Source organism: Bombus vancouverensis, chromosome 2, assembly GCF_051014615.1.
Source record: "Bombus vancouverensis nearcticus chromosome 2, iyBomVanc1_principal, whole genome shotgun sequence".
NCBI classification, from domain to species: Eukaryota; Metazoa; Arthropoda; class Insecta; order Hymenoptera; family Apidae; genus Bombus; species Bombus vancouverensis.
Window position 1 is genome coordinate 13166657 of NC_134912.1, and position 17259 is coordinate 13183915.

General features: G+C 35.5%; 2 protein-coding genes across 5 annotated transcripts in view; both read right to left on the reverse strand.

The window, feature by feature from the left end:
* Positions 1-17259, reverse strand: part of rg (A kinase anchor protein rugose) — a 413962-nt gene that overhangs the window by 198733 nt on the left and 197970 nt on the right. The gene's annotated exons all lie outside the window — the stretch shown is intronic.
* Positions 1810-17259, reverse strand: part of LOC143304940 (uncharacterized) — a 36639-nt gene continuing 21189 nt past the window's right edge. The window contains exon 2 of the mRNA XM_076627492.1: positions 1810-3328. Coding sequence (XP_076483607.1) covers positions 3314-3328 — 15 coding nt within the window. The 3' untranslated portion in view covers positions 1810-3313. The remainder of the gene's footprint in view (positions 3329-17259) is intronic.

Sequence of the window (17259 nt, forward strand, 5' to 3'; positions counted from 1 at the left end):
AGAATTTCTATTGATTGCAGATTGTAAAAATATGTCAGAAATCTCAGTCAAGATTGAAATTGTTATCAATTATGTGAGATCTATAATTAATCGATCATAAATAATTAAGAAAGTAGAACGTATTTAAAATAATTTTCTCGACAGACAAAGAACGTGATTTCATATAATTGCAAATCACAGCATTTACCAGCAATTATTGGTTAGGAATAAAAGAATCTTGTAATGTGAATAATCGTCATAAATTGAGGTACCAACGAGTATTCGCATTTCTGTCCTTCGATATTATAATTACTTCGGATTATGAATTATAAAACCAATTACTCGATGCAATTGCAACAAAACCATTTAAATAAATCATTTAAAATAAACGGAACAAACTATCGGAAAATATCTAAGTCAGACAAGCATATTCTTCATTTTGGAAATATTAAAAAAATATTTGGATACAGATAGAGAAAATTCTATCGTAAATAAACATAAAACTTTGCCCTTTTTTATAGGAAAATCCTATTATTCTGACGTCATAGCAAGCTGTAGTGAAAATAAATTTGTACGCAGAGTCGTGCTCGTTCGATTATTCATAGCAGGCACAGTCAACATAAACCACCCCGCATCCCTCGTATTCCGGTTGAAACATAAAAGGAAGTCAGGCGAGGCTCTCAAAAATTCACGCCGCGTTGTACGAAACGCGGAGTAAAAATCAGTAGTTTATACAAAAGAAATGTACGTAGCACCACGGAGCACCTACGTTGTTTAACGGAAATGACGAAATGCCGCGCCATTTTTATCTTAACCTAGTTGATTGAAATTAGAAATATCGAAATCCAAGTATATACTTTTCTGATCGTTTTTGATGCCGATACAAAGATTTTTAATATCTTCGACGTGTGATTCAAAAATTACAAAAATGAGCTCAAATTTTACATAAAATTATTTAATTGATTCGAAACAAAAACAACGAGATAGAAAGAGAAAATTGTTTGAAAATGCGTATTCAATGGGTCAAAAGAAACAGAAATGTATGTTTTATATCGGGTGTTCTTTTTTCGTGAAGAAACGCGGTATTCTGACGAGAATAAACAACCAGCGCGAGTACATGTTCAAAGTGTCCAGCAAATATTTGCATTAAGATTCCGGAATCACACAGTGTCGCGTTAACGAATGACACAGAAGCGGTGGAAAACATAAAGCCTCACTGTGAATAGGATCGTTGTAAATAATGAGAATAATTGAACTTACCTAGCTTGTGAAACGTTAATCGACTTTAAATATCGTGTCGTCCATTGCAGGGAATGTTACGTGCGCAAGAAATGAATGATTAATGACGCGGAAAAATAAAACGATTTTAATTTCCAACGTACTTGAACTTTCGTGTCAACGATCTGAATTATTATTCAGAGTGCTCGCAAAAAATTTTCAAAATCAAATATTTTCCTACAATTTTACGATTACCGACCGCTTTAATATTGAATTTTTATATGAGAATAACGAAAGCTGAGCTGTCGGAATATTAAAATTATGAATTACGAAGTTAAATATCTCATTTTTAAAATTTAGTTTTCCAAACTTTTGAAGTTTCAAACTTGAATAATCGCCAAATTTTTATCCACGATCATCCCATACTTTCAAGTGTCGAGCAAATCTTCAAAAGAAAGAAGCTCTTACCTTTTTTTCATCGTGATTTCGAATGTACGTAGAAATAATAATGCCAAAAGTCATTAGAACGCTCAGACATGTATCGAAAACAGAGGCTTCGATGGAATGAGTCAGAACGCCAAGTGTACGTACATCGAACTTTGTTTTATTTGATCCATAAACATAATCAACGTACGTTAAACGCGTCTACATACGCGACTTTTATAACAATCTAATAAATACTCGAGGAACAATAATTTTATAATCCTCACACATAATTCTAATAGCAAGTACACGTATATATCTTGTATAGCATCTGCATCATTATGAGTGATCAATTTAATCATCATATTATATAATGTGTTTTGTTGATAGAGGAGGCGTACAGTGAGGTGTAAATTCGATAGCTAATTAACGATAATTTTAACTTTCTATAATTATCGAAGAATTTTGAGCTTATAACACACTACGTTAGATTTTTACATTAATTTGAACTAACAGCTGCTATAAAACGATTCTATGGTCCCAGTATAATAACGTATCAATAAAATATTATTCATAAGTCGGATCAACGAAGAAATAAGTAAATAAAAATGTTAGAGGTACGAATATAGGTGTATACGTATATATAATTCCCAAGTCCCATGGTGTTATGGAGGATTATATATCTCGAACACCAGTTGGACTTTGCACTGTTAAATTGACGAGACTCTGGAGACTGAGAACTACCAGAGATTGGAATGGTCAAAAGTAACGTTATCGCTAAAGGATGAAATATTACTTTTTTTAGAATTTTTATTTCTCATTCGATTCATAAGGGTTCTTAAGAAGTGGTGGAAATAAATCTTGAAAAATCCAAGGGGCTGTGCGATTATCATTTAAGAGATTAACTGCTTCATTGTTCCATTTATCTTCCTTTCGAGCTTGTTCCATTTATCTTCTTCTTCATACTATACATCAAACGCGAGAAACAAAATCTCTAGCTTAAAACACTTAAATACTTCAGGTACTCCTTCTTAAGTCAAAATCAATATTTCCTCCGACTTTAAAACAAATTTACAACTCACCATACGGCTCCTCCGCCGCCTACACGTGTATTAACACATAAGAAGAGCAAAAGAAACCTGCTTCGTCAACACATAATCAGTTCACAATTCTTTCCATGCAAACGCCGCCAGCGTCCGCTGCAATCGATGTACCATTACGAATCCGATGCGTTAATTAAGTTACCTAACAACTCACTTGTTAACGAGGATAACGAGGATAACGACCGAATAACGGGACGAGATTCGTCGTACCATTCTGTACAAGATCTCAGCTCGAGCAAGTAGGAGACATTAAATTTCAGGCAAGTTTACGTAATTCGTAGGATTTTGTTTGGCTAATTGAAATAAACGCGCTAACGACCGATCCGATTCCACGTCCATTAACCGAATTAGCAATTTGCACGAGTGGAAAAACGAATCGTGTCGATCATCGATTACAGTGTACCGTTGGCCACGCGAAAATTCGTGAAAGCATAGTGTGTAACAGAGTGAAAGAGAATGATATGGTAAACGATTTATTTGCATTTCTACGGTCGTTTACAGAGCGTTAGCCGAGCCTTTGTTACGTGCTTCGGCGACATCTCACCACATTCGCGCGGATCACTTCTACCAAGCCCTTCGTGCTTGTTCTTCTATTGTATACATACCTGAAACAGGCAAATGAGTTTAATTAGGATTGATTTTCAGACTCGTGTAGTGTAATAAATGTGAAGTAACGTGTGCTTTTTTCAGTTACCCTTCCATAAAATCGAGTTAAGTTTTTTTCAGGAGAGACAATAGATAAGCTATCAAAGCTTAATTTCGCTCCTTGATTTTATAGAATCATTTTTACGGAAAGTTCGTGTGGAATAAATTGCACCTTCTGCTTGAACCTTAAGAAACGCAGGCTGATATCTCCAAAAAAGTGGATCGCAGAGCAACCAATCAAATTTTGATATCTGTAGTACTCAAATTACTTCTATAATACTTGTGTAAACGTTACTTTTGAACTTTCATGAGATACATTGATGTCGATTATTAATTATCGGACTTTACAAAGATGCGATAAAAGATTATAAAGATATGACGAACATGTCGGTTAAAAATAAAACAACTACTATTTTTCAGTGGTATCCATCAGTTTGCTCAAAGTCATAACAAACATCGCCACCCTCAATCAAACAATGAAACAAACGCTTCAGAACGCTATCTTTATTATCCTTCAGGCGATCACGTACCTAAAAAAAGCTTTTTAATCATGTTCACCATTATAGTTCCACTACAACAATTCGACATCCGTTTGAAACAAAAGTTTTGGCGATATCTTGCCAGTAATATGACTGGCAAACAACAGACATCAGTTGTAACACAACGTTAATTGCGGACAGGGTAGCAGCGAGAAAAGGACTGAGGTAGATTTCATTTCTCGTTGCAACAGGATCATGAGACGGAGCTACGGAATTATCACTAGCGTGGTCATAAAGCGGCCGAAAGCATCGTTTCGTCGCTATCTTTACGAGGAAATTATGCAGTACAGCGGAACCAGGTTCTGCTCTCGCAACGACGCCCAGAACAACGTTCCTTGATGCATAAGTTCCGTGAATAAGTCGTATAAATTCCCGTCGGCGGATTTACCACGTAACTATTTTTCAAGCACGTGCTTATAAGTTTTTACAAGCCTCGCACCATGTCACACTACGACCTACTTCGTTTCAACTGAATGGACGAATAGATGGGGCGACGAAACGAATCCAGAATTTATTACGGATTTCTGAATGTTAGATGTGAAATGGGACGGGAGGATTTTTGTTGTCGTTTTAAGATTATGATGCGTAGTTTCTAAAATAATTTTGTGGCAAGAACTACGAATGATTCAAAGTTTTTAGCGTAGTGCACGGTAGAATAAAGCTTACTTGATAATTTCTGTTGTCGTTTTGAGATTATGACTGTGCAGTTTTAAAAATAATTGTAGACAAGAAAAGAAAATTTCAAAAAATATTCATTTGAAACACAACGCATATTAACTGTTTATATTTTTATCAGCTGATGACGCACGTGGGATTACATGCAAGTGGGTGCTTTTCAGAGAAAGTCTCTCTTTGATCGTATCAGGATAATGGATTCAAGGAAAATTAAAAACTTCGCTTGAGATGAAAATTGTAGTCCATTACACTGGCGAACGTTTAAATTAATCCATTAATCGCAGCACTATCATTTACATGGAAAAAATAATGCCTCCAAATTTTCGTTATCATCATAACCATACTTTTCCCGGGTGGATTTAATCGTGCCAATGTAATAACGAAAATAAATAATTTCGTATTGACTACGTTGCTGATGCAAAATTGCACAAAATGCGATATACAAGAAGATATATGCAGAAAGTTCATTAGCGAAAGTACTATCCAAATTAACAATCTACTGTTTTAAAATAATGAAAAATGGTTTTGCTAGATAAATCACGGATAGTTCTACGTATAACTTGCATGTTGATTAAATGTAGGGCATTATTGGGATTATTTGTTTTATCATTGATTATATTATTCTCTACAAAATTCTTTACTTTATTACACTATCATATTGTATGATATTATATATATTAGATATTATAGATAAGATATATTATATATTACATATAAGACCCATTTCATCTCGATTTCCAATTCTCTATTCCTTTCATCACATTCTTCATAAAACATTTTTCGTCACGAAACCATAAGAAAACATAGGCAAACTTGTTGAATGACCTGACACCATTACTATCACTCAGGCTCATAAATTCAGCTTAAAACCATTTTCACAAATCGTCGTCAATATTCGCGCACCCTCAATCTTCATAAGTTCCGCTAGAAGAAGCATTATGGATAACAAAAAACTACCTATTCCTTCATCATTCTATATATATTATTCTATAATGAAGTTTTGTCCCATATGATTGACAAGAACGAATTAAAGGGCTGTTTATTGAAGTGTCTTTTCCAGCAACTTCCTCCTCGAACGTTCGACGCTCGCGTCTTGTCGTCGATGACAGATTGTCAGACAAAGCCAAGTCGAGGCACCGTTTATTCGTTTATGATCGTTTCTCGGTCGTCTCGATACTCCCATTGAAAAGAACCGCCCTAATATGTTCATGAATTATGATCAGACATCGAGCGACGACCACGAACTCGACCACCTCGTAATTAGGCTATCATCGTTCGAGAACAAACTGTTGCTTCCCTCCACTAAAATTGGACGAAGATAGATTGCTTGATAGATTGCATAGTTTGCTAATTTATTATCGTTAATTTCTTTTTTGTGACCTTCTGACGTTTTTCTTTTTATTGCTTTAACTTTTTTACCGTTTAAAGTTTGACAAAGATTGTCATTTCAATTTTATCCAAGTTATATTTCGTGGAATATTTGGAAACTAAGTTTATCGATTGACAGTAATTTATAGTGTCAATTTTGTAATTAAAAGTGAGTATATCGAAATTGTGGAAGAGGTCACGTATGACGTCACATACAGTCGGCTGAATGGCTTAGGGAAACCAATTCAGGTTAGACATGAAAAATTTATACCTACTACTTGTCTGATAGAGTTTCGTGTTATATTACTTGGCTGACATTTCTGCGGTACATACTACTTGTCTGGCATATCGTTGTTAGTACTTAGAACTTTGGGAGTACTTTGGTACTTTGGTAGTACTTTAATAATTTGGTACTTTAGTGCGTTAGTACTTTAGTACTTTACTATTCAGCACTTCACTACTTCAACTTCAACTTCAACTTCAACTTCAACTTCAACTTCAACTTCAACTTCAACTTCAACTTCAACTTCATCTTCAACTTCAACTTCAACTTCAGGTACTTTGGTAGTACTTTAGTACTTCAGTATTACTTTGGTACTTTGATACTTTGGTAGCACTTTAGTGCGTTAGTACTTTCGTACTTTAGTATTCAGCACTTCAGTACTTCACTGCTTCCTTGTTGCGTAGTTCATTGAGAGACTTGTTGTCACATGAAAGTTAACATTCCATAGAATGTTATGAATTGTACAGTATGTAATCATATAAAAATAATGTTTATTTTTGTTACAGTTAATAATAGTAACCACGGTTCATTAATGATAAACGTGAGATTTATGATCCTATTCCTTGTAAGTTCCTATTGTTTACATTTATTTTATTTTCCATTTTCCATTTCTCAATAGGTCTTTTTTTAAGTTAATATAGTATCTTCAGAGCATTCCAAATCTTCATAAATTTCGAAATTTGAAGCACGTCTATCGATCAATATTAATTCACATCGATACTCCTTTCATCATAGAGCGGCTCCTATTGCAAAACATCAAACATAACTCCCTCTTGCCCTTCTCTAGTCTCTGATGCTCTCGTTCATTTCACTTTCTCTCAGAAACATCCTTCGAGCTCTGATGCCTTTCACCAACAGTTGAGAGATTACAATATAGATGTTCCGGACAGATGTTGAATCAACGATCAGTTTATCAGTCGATCCTCAGATTGTCTCCTCTGTGATGTGAACCGTGATGTGATCGTCACGGATTTATAGTTACCATAGTAACGATGTGATCGTACTTGCAGCTGTTCGAATAGAAAGCCAGCACATTGCAGTAATCTTCTGTACAGTACCATGTAGAAAGCATACAAAGGATATTAAACGTTAAATTAGTTTTGGATAAATATGGAACGACTAAAATTATAGAATTCGATGTAAACGATGAAATAAATGTTACATTCGTGGAAAATTCGACATCAACCAGAAAAATGACGTAAAAATCCATCATAATCAGTTCTTAAGTTCGGTATGTCTATCATGTATGTATATCATGCCTGGTAATTACTTAATGTTTAATAATTAGTTGAACCAAAATTGAGAAATAGCTTGGATTGCCAGAAAGATAATTTTTTGAACGAAGGAAAGATAGAATGGAACATACGGTTTAACATTTACGATCATGTGGCGTTACGTAGAGCAGTAAAGTTGGGTTGCAATCGCGCGGGAGGACACTAGCGAGCAATTAAGGTGTCCTTACAAGCGATCGAAGGGATACGATGTAACCGCGATGTTCCCTGAATCGTATCTTCTCGGGTCTTAATCGTTTAACGGAGTTTCCAGCAGGAAATTGTGGCTGACAATTGATTTCGTGGCTTCTCGCGGTGCCTGTTCAATTTATCCTCCAACGACTCTGGATTGGCAGAAGTATCGTACGTTCCAGTAAAACGTGGAAAATTGTACGCGAAAAAATCCGTTCGATTTATCTTCTAATTAGTCACAGTTCGTTCTGATTTTCCCCTTTCAAGGCGATTGGATTCCGCCTTTAGTATTAAAGGCGAAATATTTTATACGTGTAACTCTATGTACACAAAAAAGTAGTATATTTAAATGAGTTATTTAAAATCAAATTGATCGACTTCATTTTCTGAGAAATGTTCATTCTATCCTAGTACACTCAATTCAACTATTCTAGTAATACATGTTATTGAAAGTTCAAGTAACAATAATACATCAGGGTCGAGTTTTCAGAGTAAAGTTTTAACTACCGTAAGATACGACTGTCCGAATTGTATACATGAAACTCGAATTAAAGCGAATGACGTTTGTAGAGGTTACGAAGCATTCATTGCAACGATGAATCTATCGAAAGAGGGTGAGAAAATAGAAGTCGAGATTGTGGATGAAAAACAGTGTATATAGAACTGTCTCGTTTGACAATTCCACGATGCAATTATTCCTGGTAAAAATATAGTCTTATGTAGTAAAAGAAGGATACATTCCCGGCTCCCAACTTCACGAAATAAGTTTAGACAAGTTAAGTTACGAAATCTGACACTCAAATTCTACAATCTACGCACCGAAGTCAACGTGACAAGCAGATCTTGGAATCTTCTACTAGAATTAACGCATGTGAAAAGTTTAAAGCCTAAACTAGAACAGCGTGTCAATCGTAACGGGTGAAGGATAAAGCGATTAAACCAGGCCGCGAGACTCACGTCGGTCCCGATTCCATCGTGGCGGAAACGGCGTTTATATCAGGTTTGTCCGGTAATTGCGGCCGCGAGTCGATTTCCAAGCTCATAGCCCGTGAAAATTTGCGGCCGGAGTCGCGTGCAGGGGTTGAAACACGCTCGCACCCGCCCGATGACGCGCGCGGGCTCTGCCCGCTTCCTAACGAGGCCACCAGCCGAGCCGAATTCTCCACATGCCCTGCGCCACCAAATTCGAGAGAAACGGGCCTTCGTGCGCAACGCGGCGAGCCGATATCGATGCAACGGAATCCGATTTCCTGCCACTGGCTACGCTCCCAGAACAATCCGCCTCTCCCTTTCGCAGATGATCAAAGGAATGTTCGATCGAGGTAGCCAGAGACGAATTGGTAAGATATGAAAATTCGCGATCGACGCTGTCTACCAGGCTAGTGGTGATTATGGGTGAAGGTGATTGAAAGAATTTAGAGAGAGGATCTCCGACTCTTAACTGGTACAATGAAGTATATGTACAGAAATTCAGGAAAGTAGACACCTTATATGTACACATCGCGCATGTAATACGTAACATTTTGAAGTTTCGTTGGCGTTGCTAGTCTTGACTACCATAATTATATTGATAAAGTTTGAAACAAGTCCGAAAATATACATAGAAGCTACAAGATACTTAGTGCAAGTATATGTATATTTCGCCAAGATTACAAATAATTTATACTTAGATTCTTCCGTATTATAATTTATCATCTTACTCAGTTTCGTCAATCCAAATCTAACCTTAACAAAAAAAAAGATTCTCAGAATGAAAGTATTATAGTTACTAATCTAACTCACTCTTCCTCCGTCATTTACCAGGATTTTTCCTGAAACCAAGATCCACTTATTTTCCCATATCCTTCAACTCTAACCCCTTCGTTCGATAAAAACACCATAAGAAACGCAATTAAGCGTTTCGTGACCGCCTTCACATCCGCCAATACTTTCGAATCGAAATAACCTCGAAGAATTCAAACCCCGTGGTGTTGGTTTTCGTCTCACGTACACGAATAGATTGTTTTCATCGGACAACGAAAATGGAAACAAAGGGGCGTCCAGCGACAGTTCGTCAGCGGTTTCTTTCGCACCTAACTGTGTCCGCGTTTCGATTCCAATTACAACGAGTAGGACGAGGAGCAATTAAGCAGTCCGTACGATCGACCGAAGGGATTCGAAGCCACCGGGTTCCGATCGTTACATCTAACACAGACCAGAGGCCAGGCCTGGCTGCTGGGAATTGCGGCCAACAATTGATTCCACGAGCCAGGCACGCTTCTAATTTGTCCTAATGCCACCCGAGAACGAACTATATTTTGGTTTGGCTATAGCCTTTCGCGCAGGGATAATCAATCGACTCATTAAAATAAATCTATTTCCAAGGTGTTTCTGAAGGAATTAAACACATTTCAATTAGAAATACTTTGTATGGGTCTCAAAGGCTTTGCAAGTTCTTTAGAGAAGTCTTAAATGATATGAATTATTATACGTTATTATACAGGGTCTGAAGAAAGTATCTGTAAGCCTCTTTTATTAGTCGAATAGTTGAAGTATCATGAAATTTTTATTTATTTTCTAAGTATGAAAAAACAACATTCTTTAGGAACTATTATGATTCTAAATTCAAATGTAGCTAGTATAAAAAAAAGTAGAATTGGTTTTGCTCAATTTACTAGTTTATATTACGGACTCTTTTTAGAATGTTCCTCAATTGCTTATCCAAAATATATAAGGAACATAAACGAAAATAGTTTTAGATTAAAAATTTCAGAGGTGTAAATGGCTTTCCTCGGACAACGTTTTCTTTGTGAACTTAAAAGAAACCAACGTTCGAACACGTTATTTGAAAAAATCGAGACGAACTAATGAAAGAAAGTAGAACGACTTCTACCAAGTAGCGTCACTTCTGTCAGCATCCAACTTCATAAGTAAGATTCCATCTAGAATCTTCCATTTGCCAACTGCACGCACGCCGAATGTTGAAAATTTTCCACAGCAATAGCAAATACTCGACTCTGGTTAAATCTTTGAAAAAATACTCCATTTTCCTCTTCTTTCCTCGCGTGTCTCTTGGATTTCTGTTTTCTGTTGTTTTCTTGTCACTGTTGTATTTCCGTCAATAAATCAACATGATGGCTGTGCTCGCTACATTGCATCGTTGCTGATCAGTCTTAAAATTTCCCTCATATTTCGACTTTTGAATAGCTTTGATGCTCGTTCACGTGCGATGCGCGAAAAAAGATAATATTTCGATATTGTGTACTAAATAGAATTCACGTAAAGTTAATTTAAACTAAGCCATCCAAAACAAGTAAAACTCAAAACAATTGGTATTTATAGCGAAACGAATAATATTAATTACGAAAGCTTATTTTACTATGATCAAAAATCATGTAATAGAGGAACGCGTGATTAAATAAGTGATCTACGAAACGAATTAAATCTTCTACAAAGGATGCTTTCATGCCTCACGTGCATTTAAAACGAGTACATGAATGCAAGTTTTACACGAATTAAACGCCATGAAATAGAACAGAAATCGAGCAGAGAACATTTAACCGAAGGCTAAAAATATATTTGAACAATGATATTCGGAGGAAAGGGGAATGGTGCACTACATGAACGAGTTCTCCTGAAAATTATATATATTTGAATAAATATCGAAGCCATTAGTTAGACGGCTATGTTTTATTGATTGTCAACGTCCACTGTTGCTTGATGTGACATATTCGAGTTTGCGACCTGATCAATTTACTTCAGCCTCTCGATATCATTAAATGCGCCAATAATTTCTTATACACGAAAATATTCTAAAAATATTTCAAAAAGGAAACAGAAAAGAAACGAAAAAGAACGCGTTTCGAATTGTTTTAAACTGAGAACAAAAGAATAACGTTTTGATCTGAAAAACAAAAAAGAATATCCTGTTTTGAAGATTCCTCTGTGATGGGCAGCACATTTCTATTGTTCGAGCAGTAGGGATTATTTTTCCATACAATGCTGGTCGACTGGAGCGTTACAAATAATCTCGATGAAAGCTTGATCCACCGCTCTCTTCTGAATTCGCGAGCGACGTGCGAGCTTGTGTAATTCGCGAACACCATTGTGCCCGGCCGAAATATTCGACGCCAGATCGATTCCCGGTATAACGAGTGTAGCGTTAACAGTGGACCAATTAAAACCTCCATTTAAATCGGGGAAAGGAAAGAAATGAGGAGATAACAGGCGGATTTTGTCGTTCGTTTGACGATCGAGGAAAGAAGCGTAACAATTGGCTTAAACGTATCGGGTTTGTGTAATATAAAATTGAATTCGATATTGTAGAAAAATACTGATCCAGGTACGAGCCTCGGGTTTTCTGTGATCTTTAAATTAGAATGAAAAACTTTAATCAATTAAAAGTTTTGTTTGTACAAGAAATAAAAAATCATTTATATGGATTTCTTCGTTGAGTATTAACAGAATAATGATAAAACATTTCATTCTATTCATTTGACTTTATAAAAAATCTATCATAGTAAAATTTCAGTCCTAATAGCGGGAACGTGATTTTCGTTCATGATAACTTTTAAGGGTTAAATAAAATTTCAATATAATATCAAAGAATTTTATCACACTATACAATTTGCTTTTCCTATAATGGTCGATACCCAACAAAGCAGTTTGTGTATTTTGTTATAATATTTACAATTCTTAATACCAATAAACAACGTATCTATTTATTATAAAATAAAAAGCCCTTGGTTAACTAATTATCTAGCTTGTACTTTGAGCAGCGTGGAATGTTTACATTTTCTATGACAGCTTCTCGGCGGTATTTAGGTTAAGAGGTGAAAAGGAAAAACATAGGAAAATAGTTGGACAGGTATCGATTTTCAAGTAACCAGTGACACGTATATCCATGTCGCTGTTAAATATCCGCGCTTTTTTACGGTCCAACTCATTGTTTACCTCGCACATTGTTCACGGTTCTACACACGTCTACACGCTGATTCTCGTAACATCCAAGGTAGCTACGTAGCGTGCAGCTTTTGTGTTAAATATGCCCTTTACATTATCCCCCTCGTTGTACGGATGACACGCATCGAATGTTGGCTATTGTGTTTCCTCGAAAGACTGAACATCGTGTCTTACAAGAACTACACCACTCTCCAGCGATTTTTGTGCGAATTTCGATCATCTTTTCAACAAAAAGAGAGGAACAAAGAAGGTACTGGTCATAGAATTACAAGAAAATAAAAATACTAAAGCGTAAAACGTTGAAGAAATAAAAATGTAACTAGAAGTTTTAATAATAAATTTTCTATTGCTTCTATAGTATAGTTTTAGTATGTATAGCTAAGTATATACACCTGATACGTAAATTTGTAAATTTAATTAGAATGTAATTTAGAATTGATTATCGATTGCATAGGAATTGGAATTAAACTATAATGTGATTGAGTGTTTGTGTACTTTTGTATAACAGATTAATTTAAGTAGATGAGCAAATTCTGGCATATCTAAAATTTATTACGTCCAGTAATAATAGAGTTTAGTAATTTAGTCTTTCCAGATTTAAATATACAATGCAAAGTATCGCAAATCCAATAAAACTCTTTGGTCAATCGCATATAACAATCAAACTACAGTTAGGAACCTAAAAGCTCAAGTTTCTAATTGTAAATTTCCAATTACTCTACTTGCAAAGCAACCAATATCTCGACTTGGCATTGTGGTAAGAATTCGAGTTTCGATCGACTACTGATCAAATACGTTCAAATGTTCGCAGACATTCCCAATCCCTCAAATTATTCCAGAAGAAAAATGTTAGTTACAACAGATATTAAAATGAAACAAAAGCAAAGGAACTTCTTTCAACCATACTGTCGTTCCTTCTTTATAGTATAATTTTTTCATGAATAATTTGTACGACGAGTTATGTATTCCGAGCAGTAGAAAGCCAAAATTATCGAAGGTTTGGTAAAAGATTCGCAGCTTTCAGTTCTCGGAAATGAATTTCGCTTAATGCCCAAAAGAATCGTTTCATTTCATCGTACAATACCTATATAATTTGTCGCCCGTGTTTCACAAAGGTTTCGACAAACAGAGGGAAATAATTTCCATGAAACACGGTCTTTTCCGCGAAACAGTCGTCTCTTTGAAACGAACTGCTCAATGAAATTTCCTGCTCGGATCGTTCGATGCACGCGTTAATCTTTTCTCTCGTCGAAAAGCTCGTCTTCTATCCGATCGATTGCGTGTAACAGTTTCCATCGAAATACACTCTCGAATGACAACGTTCCCGTGAACCCATTTAAATTTAGACCACTATGGGGTTGGGGAAACAAGATCCTTTGTAGGTGAGATCCCTCGAATTTCGTTCGTTCGACGATAAGGTCAGCCTCTCTTAAAAGTGGCGCGTTTAAAGGAAGTTATTAAGGGGCTGATGAGTCCCTGGATCGACCGCTCGGCCGGAACCAGACGCATCGATCTTGTATAATTGTCTTAAAACAATGCCAGCTGAATTTCTACCATGAAAATTCGCGGAACAGTTGCAAATTATCCTACTGCGTATACTCAGGTTCACGAAAATATTTAAACATATGCAGAAATCTTTTATGAATATATTATGTGTATTATACAAAATATTAAAAAATTTTATCAGATAAGTTAAATTTCATTATATGATGATACATCTATAAAAGTCTTTTATGGTAAATGTTCAAATACTTTCGTAAGCCTGTGTAGGTTTGTATCATAAGTAACTATTAAGAGAAGGTAATGATAGAAAAAAAATTGTAATTCACCATTAAAGATAAAGCTGGGTAGTTCATTGGATAACTGAAGCTATGGACTACTACGAATATGCAGAGTGGATAGTATACATATTAATTAAGGAGTAAAATTTACATTGAAACTGTAACAACGATCATAAAGATTTACTTCAGAATGCTTATCTTGCCTGTTCCTAAAATTAGCACTTTATACGCTCAATTTTACATTGTACAACACTGAAGCTATCTTTCTACGTATAATAGTATTTAATAGGTTGTTTCTAGTTTATTGATCAGTAATCAATTTCCCTTTTTTTTTGTGTGTAATTCTTTACTTTTTTCCATTTCAATTTTATAAAATTCCCATAGTAACAACTTCCATTGTTTTAAACCCAGCTCTCACAAAAATCAAATTGCTTATGAGATAACCTAAGGGGCAGTTAAAAGGCAAGAATTGATCAATCGATTATCCCCGTTTCACAAGAAAGGAACCTTATCCTAGAATAACTTTGTCAAGTCGAGCTATGTCTTCGGGTCTCAATAGGCCCGCGCGCGATACTGATCTCAGACACGGCATAAGCGAGGCTAGAGGAATCGGTGGAGGTGTATCTCGGTCGTCGGTCGAATAGCCGCATTCCTCACGCAATTTCAGCTGATATCTGTCGTGTAAGCTTTATCAATGCAATTTGGTTGAGATTGGCCGCACATCTTCATCAGGACCGGATGGATTCAGCGCTTGTGTGTTCATTGTACCAGTTTCGTGAGGCATATAACGAATAATAGCCCGAACGAGTAGGGGCCATCGTCATCCACGTCGAACGATGTTGCGAACACGTTGAAATAAAATGGAGCATTCCGTTTTCATTAATAAAATGGCTCGCGAGGTGCTTGGAGGCGTCTCGCCTTTATTTGACAATGTTTTGTACCGGTTCGTTCGCGTTCTTCTTCTTCTTTTTTCGTGCCCTTCTTTGTTTCGCAAGAAATCCAAGCGTGAGGAATTTTCAGTAGTTCGTATCCGGGGACCTGACATGTTTATTTCCGATGAACAATCCCAGCCTGAACCATTTCAGATGCTATTCAGAGAAATTTGTATTTTGGAAATAAGGGACGTTCTTGTAGCGAAGGTTAGCAGAAGTTGCTAACCTGATTGTTACTCATCGTGCATGTTGGAAACAATTGCGAAAATATTTTCGTTGCATGACCTCTCTTTATCAAATGAATATTCTCTTGTTCGTCGTAATAATATCAGTAAGCAAGTTAAAAAAATTGCAAATAATGTATATAATGTATACGCAATCTATACCTATATAAATTAGACAACATTGTATGTTAATGAAATAGTATCATATAATATTTTATCTAACTAATATTTTATTTTAAACTAATATTTTATCTTTCTGGAAATCGTTTCTTTTTTTTCAAATATCGTTAATAATTTTCTAAAAATGAAATCTATCTATTTGTTTAAGATTAATTTTTTCCCGTATCCTTTTAATTTCGTATTTAAGCAAGTTTCTAACGAAGGAATAATTTAATCGACAATTCAAATTCTCATCCCTTGTTTCACTTCCTTCACTTCAGCTACTCTGTTAACATATTTACTCGTGCACTTATACACCTCTATCTACATAAAATTGAAGAAAGTAAAGAGAGTTATAAAAGAAGAGACCTGATATACCTAAGTAAAAGGATGCAAAAATTTCAATTACCTCGGAAAGCCTTTTAACAGAAAGGAATTTCATCAAATTTTTGTACATATAAAACCCTTCTTCCTGCATACTAAAACAATTACTTTAAGTAACAGCCTATATACACAGGCTTTCTCTCTTTCTTGTTTGACATATTTTGCTTCGAAGACTCCGACCTTAAGCCTTTCAAACAAAATTGAGGTTAAATTTAACCTTCCCTCGCAATATTCGTAGCTTATTCGGATTACTCGATCTATGAATCCGGAACCTTTCGTTTTTTAGTCGTGTGTTTTATAAATTGAGACACCCGGATTGTATGTTCTCTCACCTTGATCCCAATACTAAAATAGTTATTGTAGATAGATAGAAAATCTTCGACCACATTTTTCTGTGTGCCGTGGAATTTATCTCGCATATCGTCATACTCGATAGAATCTGAACAACTAAAAGAATAGAGATCAGCTATATCCTTATATAGGATTAGTTTTTAAAAATAGCTCTATTTCGCTTCATCTTTTAAATTATATAATTTTAACTCTAGCTGTAAGCTATTTCATTGCATATTTTGTTACAGTTATTTTATTCTTTGAGTTATATAATTTTATCTATAATTCTATATATATATATATTATATGGCAAATGATTATATTCTCCTGTCACTTATCAAATTATTTGCATATTTAACTACGGATTATTTAAAAGTAATTAAATTTGCATGAAGATGACTGATGGTTTTGACAATACGACAGCGCAGCTAAAACAAACTCGAGCTTTAATAATTTATACCATATTTTCGCAATGAACAAATGTTATATGCAAATGTTCGTATTAATTAATATCTTATAATCCCATCACATTAATAATTTCATTATCTCTACAAATCTGACTACTTCCAAACAAATATGAAATCTCGAACTAACGTGAAAATACATTTTAAAGCCAGGTTCGCAGACCACGTTCGCAGGCAACGTTCACAAGTTCGCTGTCCAGATTCGCACGTTCGTTAAAACAATGCACATCTTTCGAATATTCGTAGTATACCTTGGAAGCATTAGTCCTGCTACGCCTGAGCGCTACATTTCATAAATTAGAGACCGAAACTCTGTAATTTAATATAAAACTATGAAACCGTGAAAAT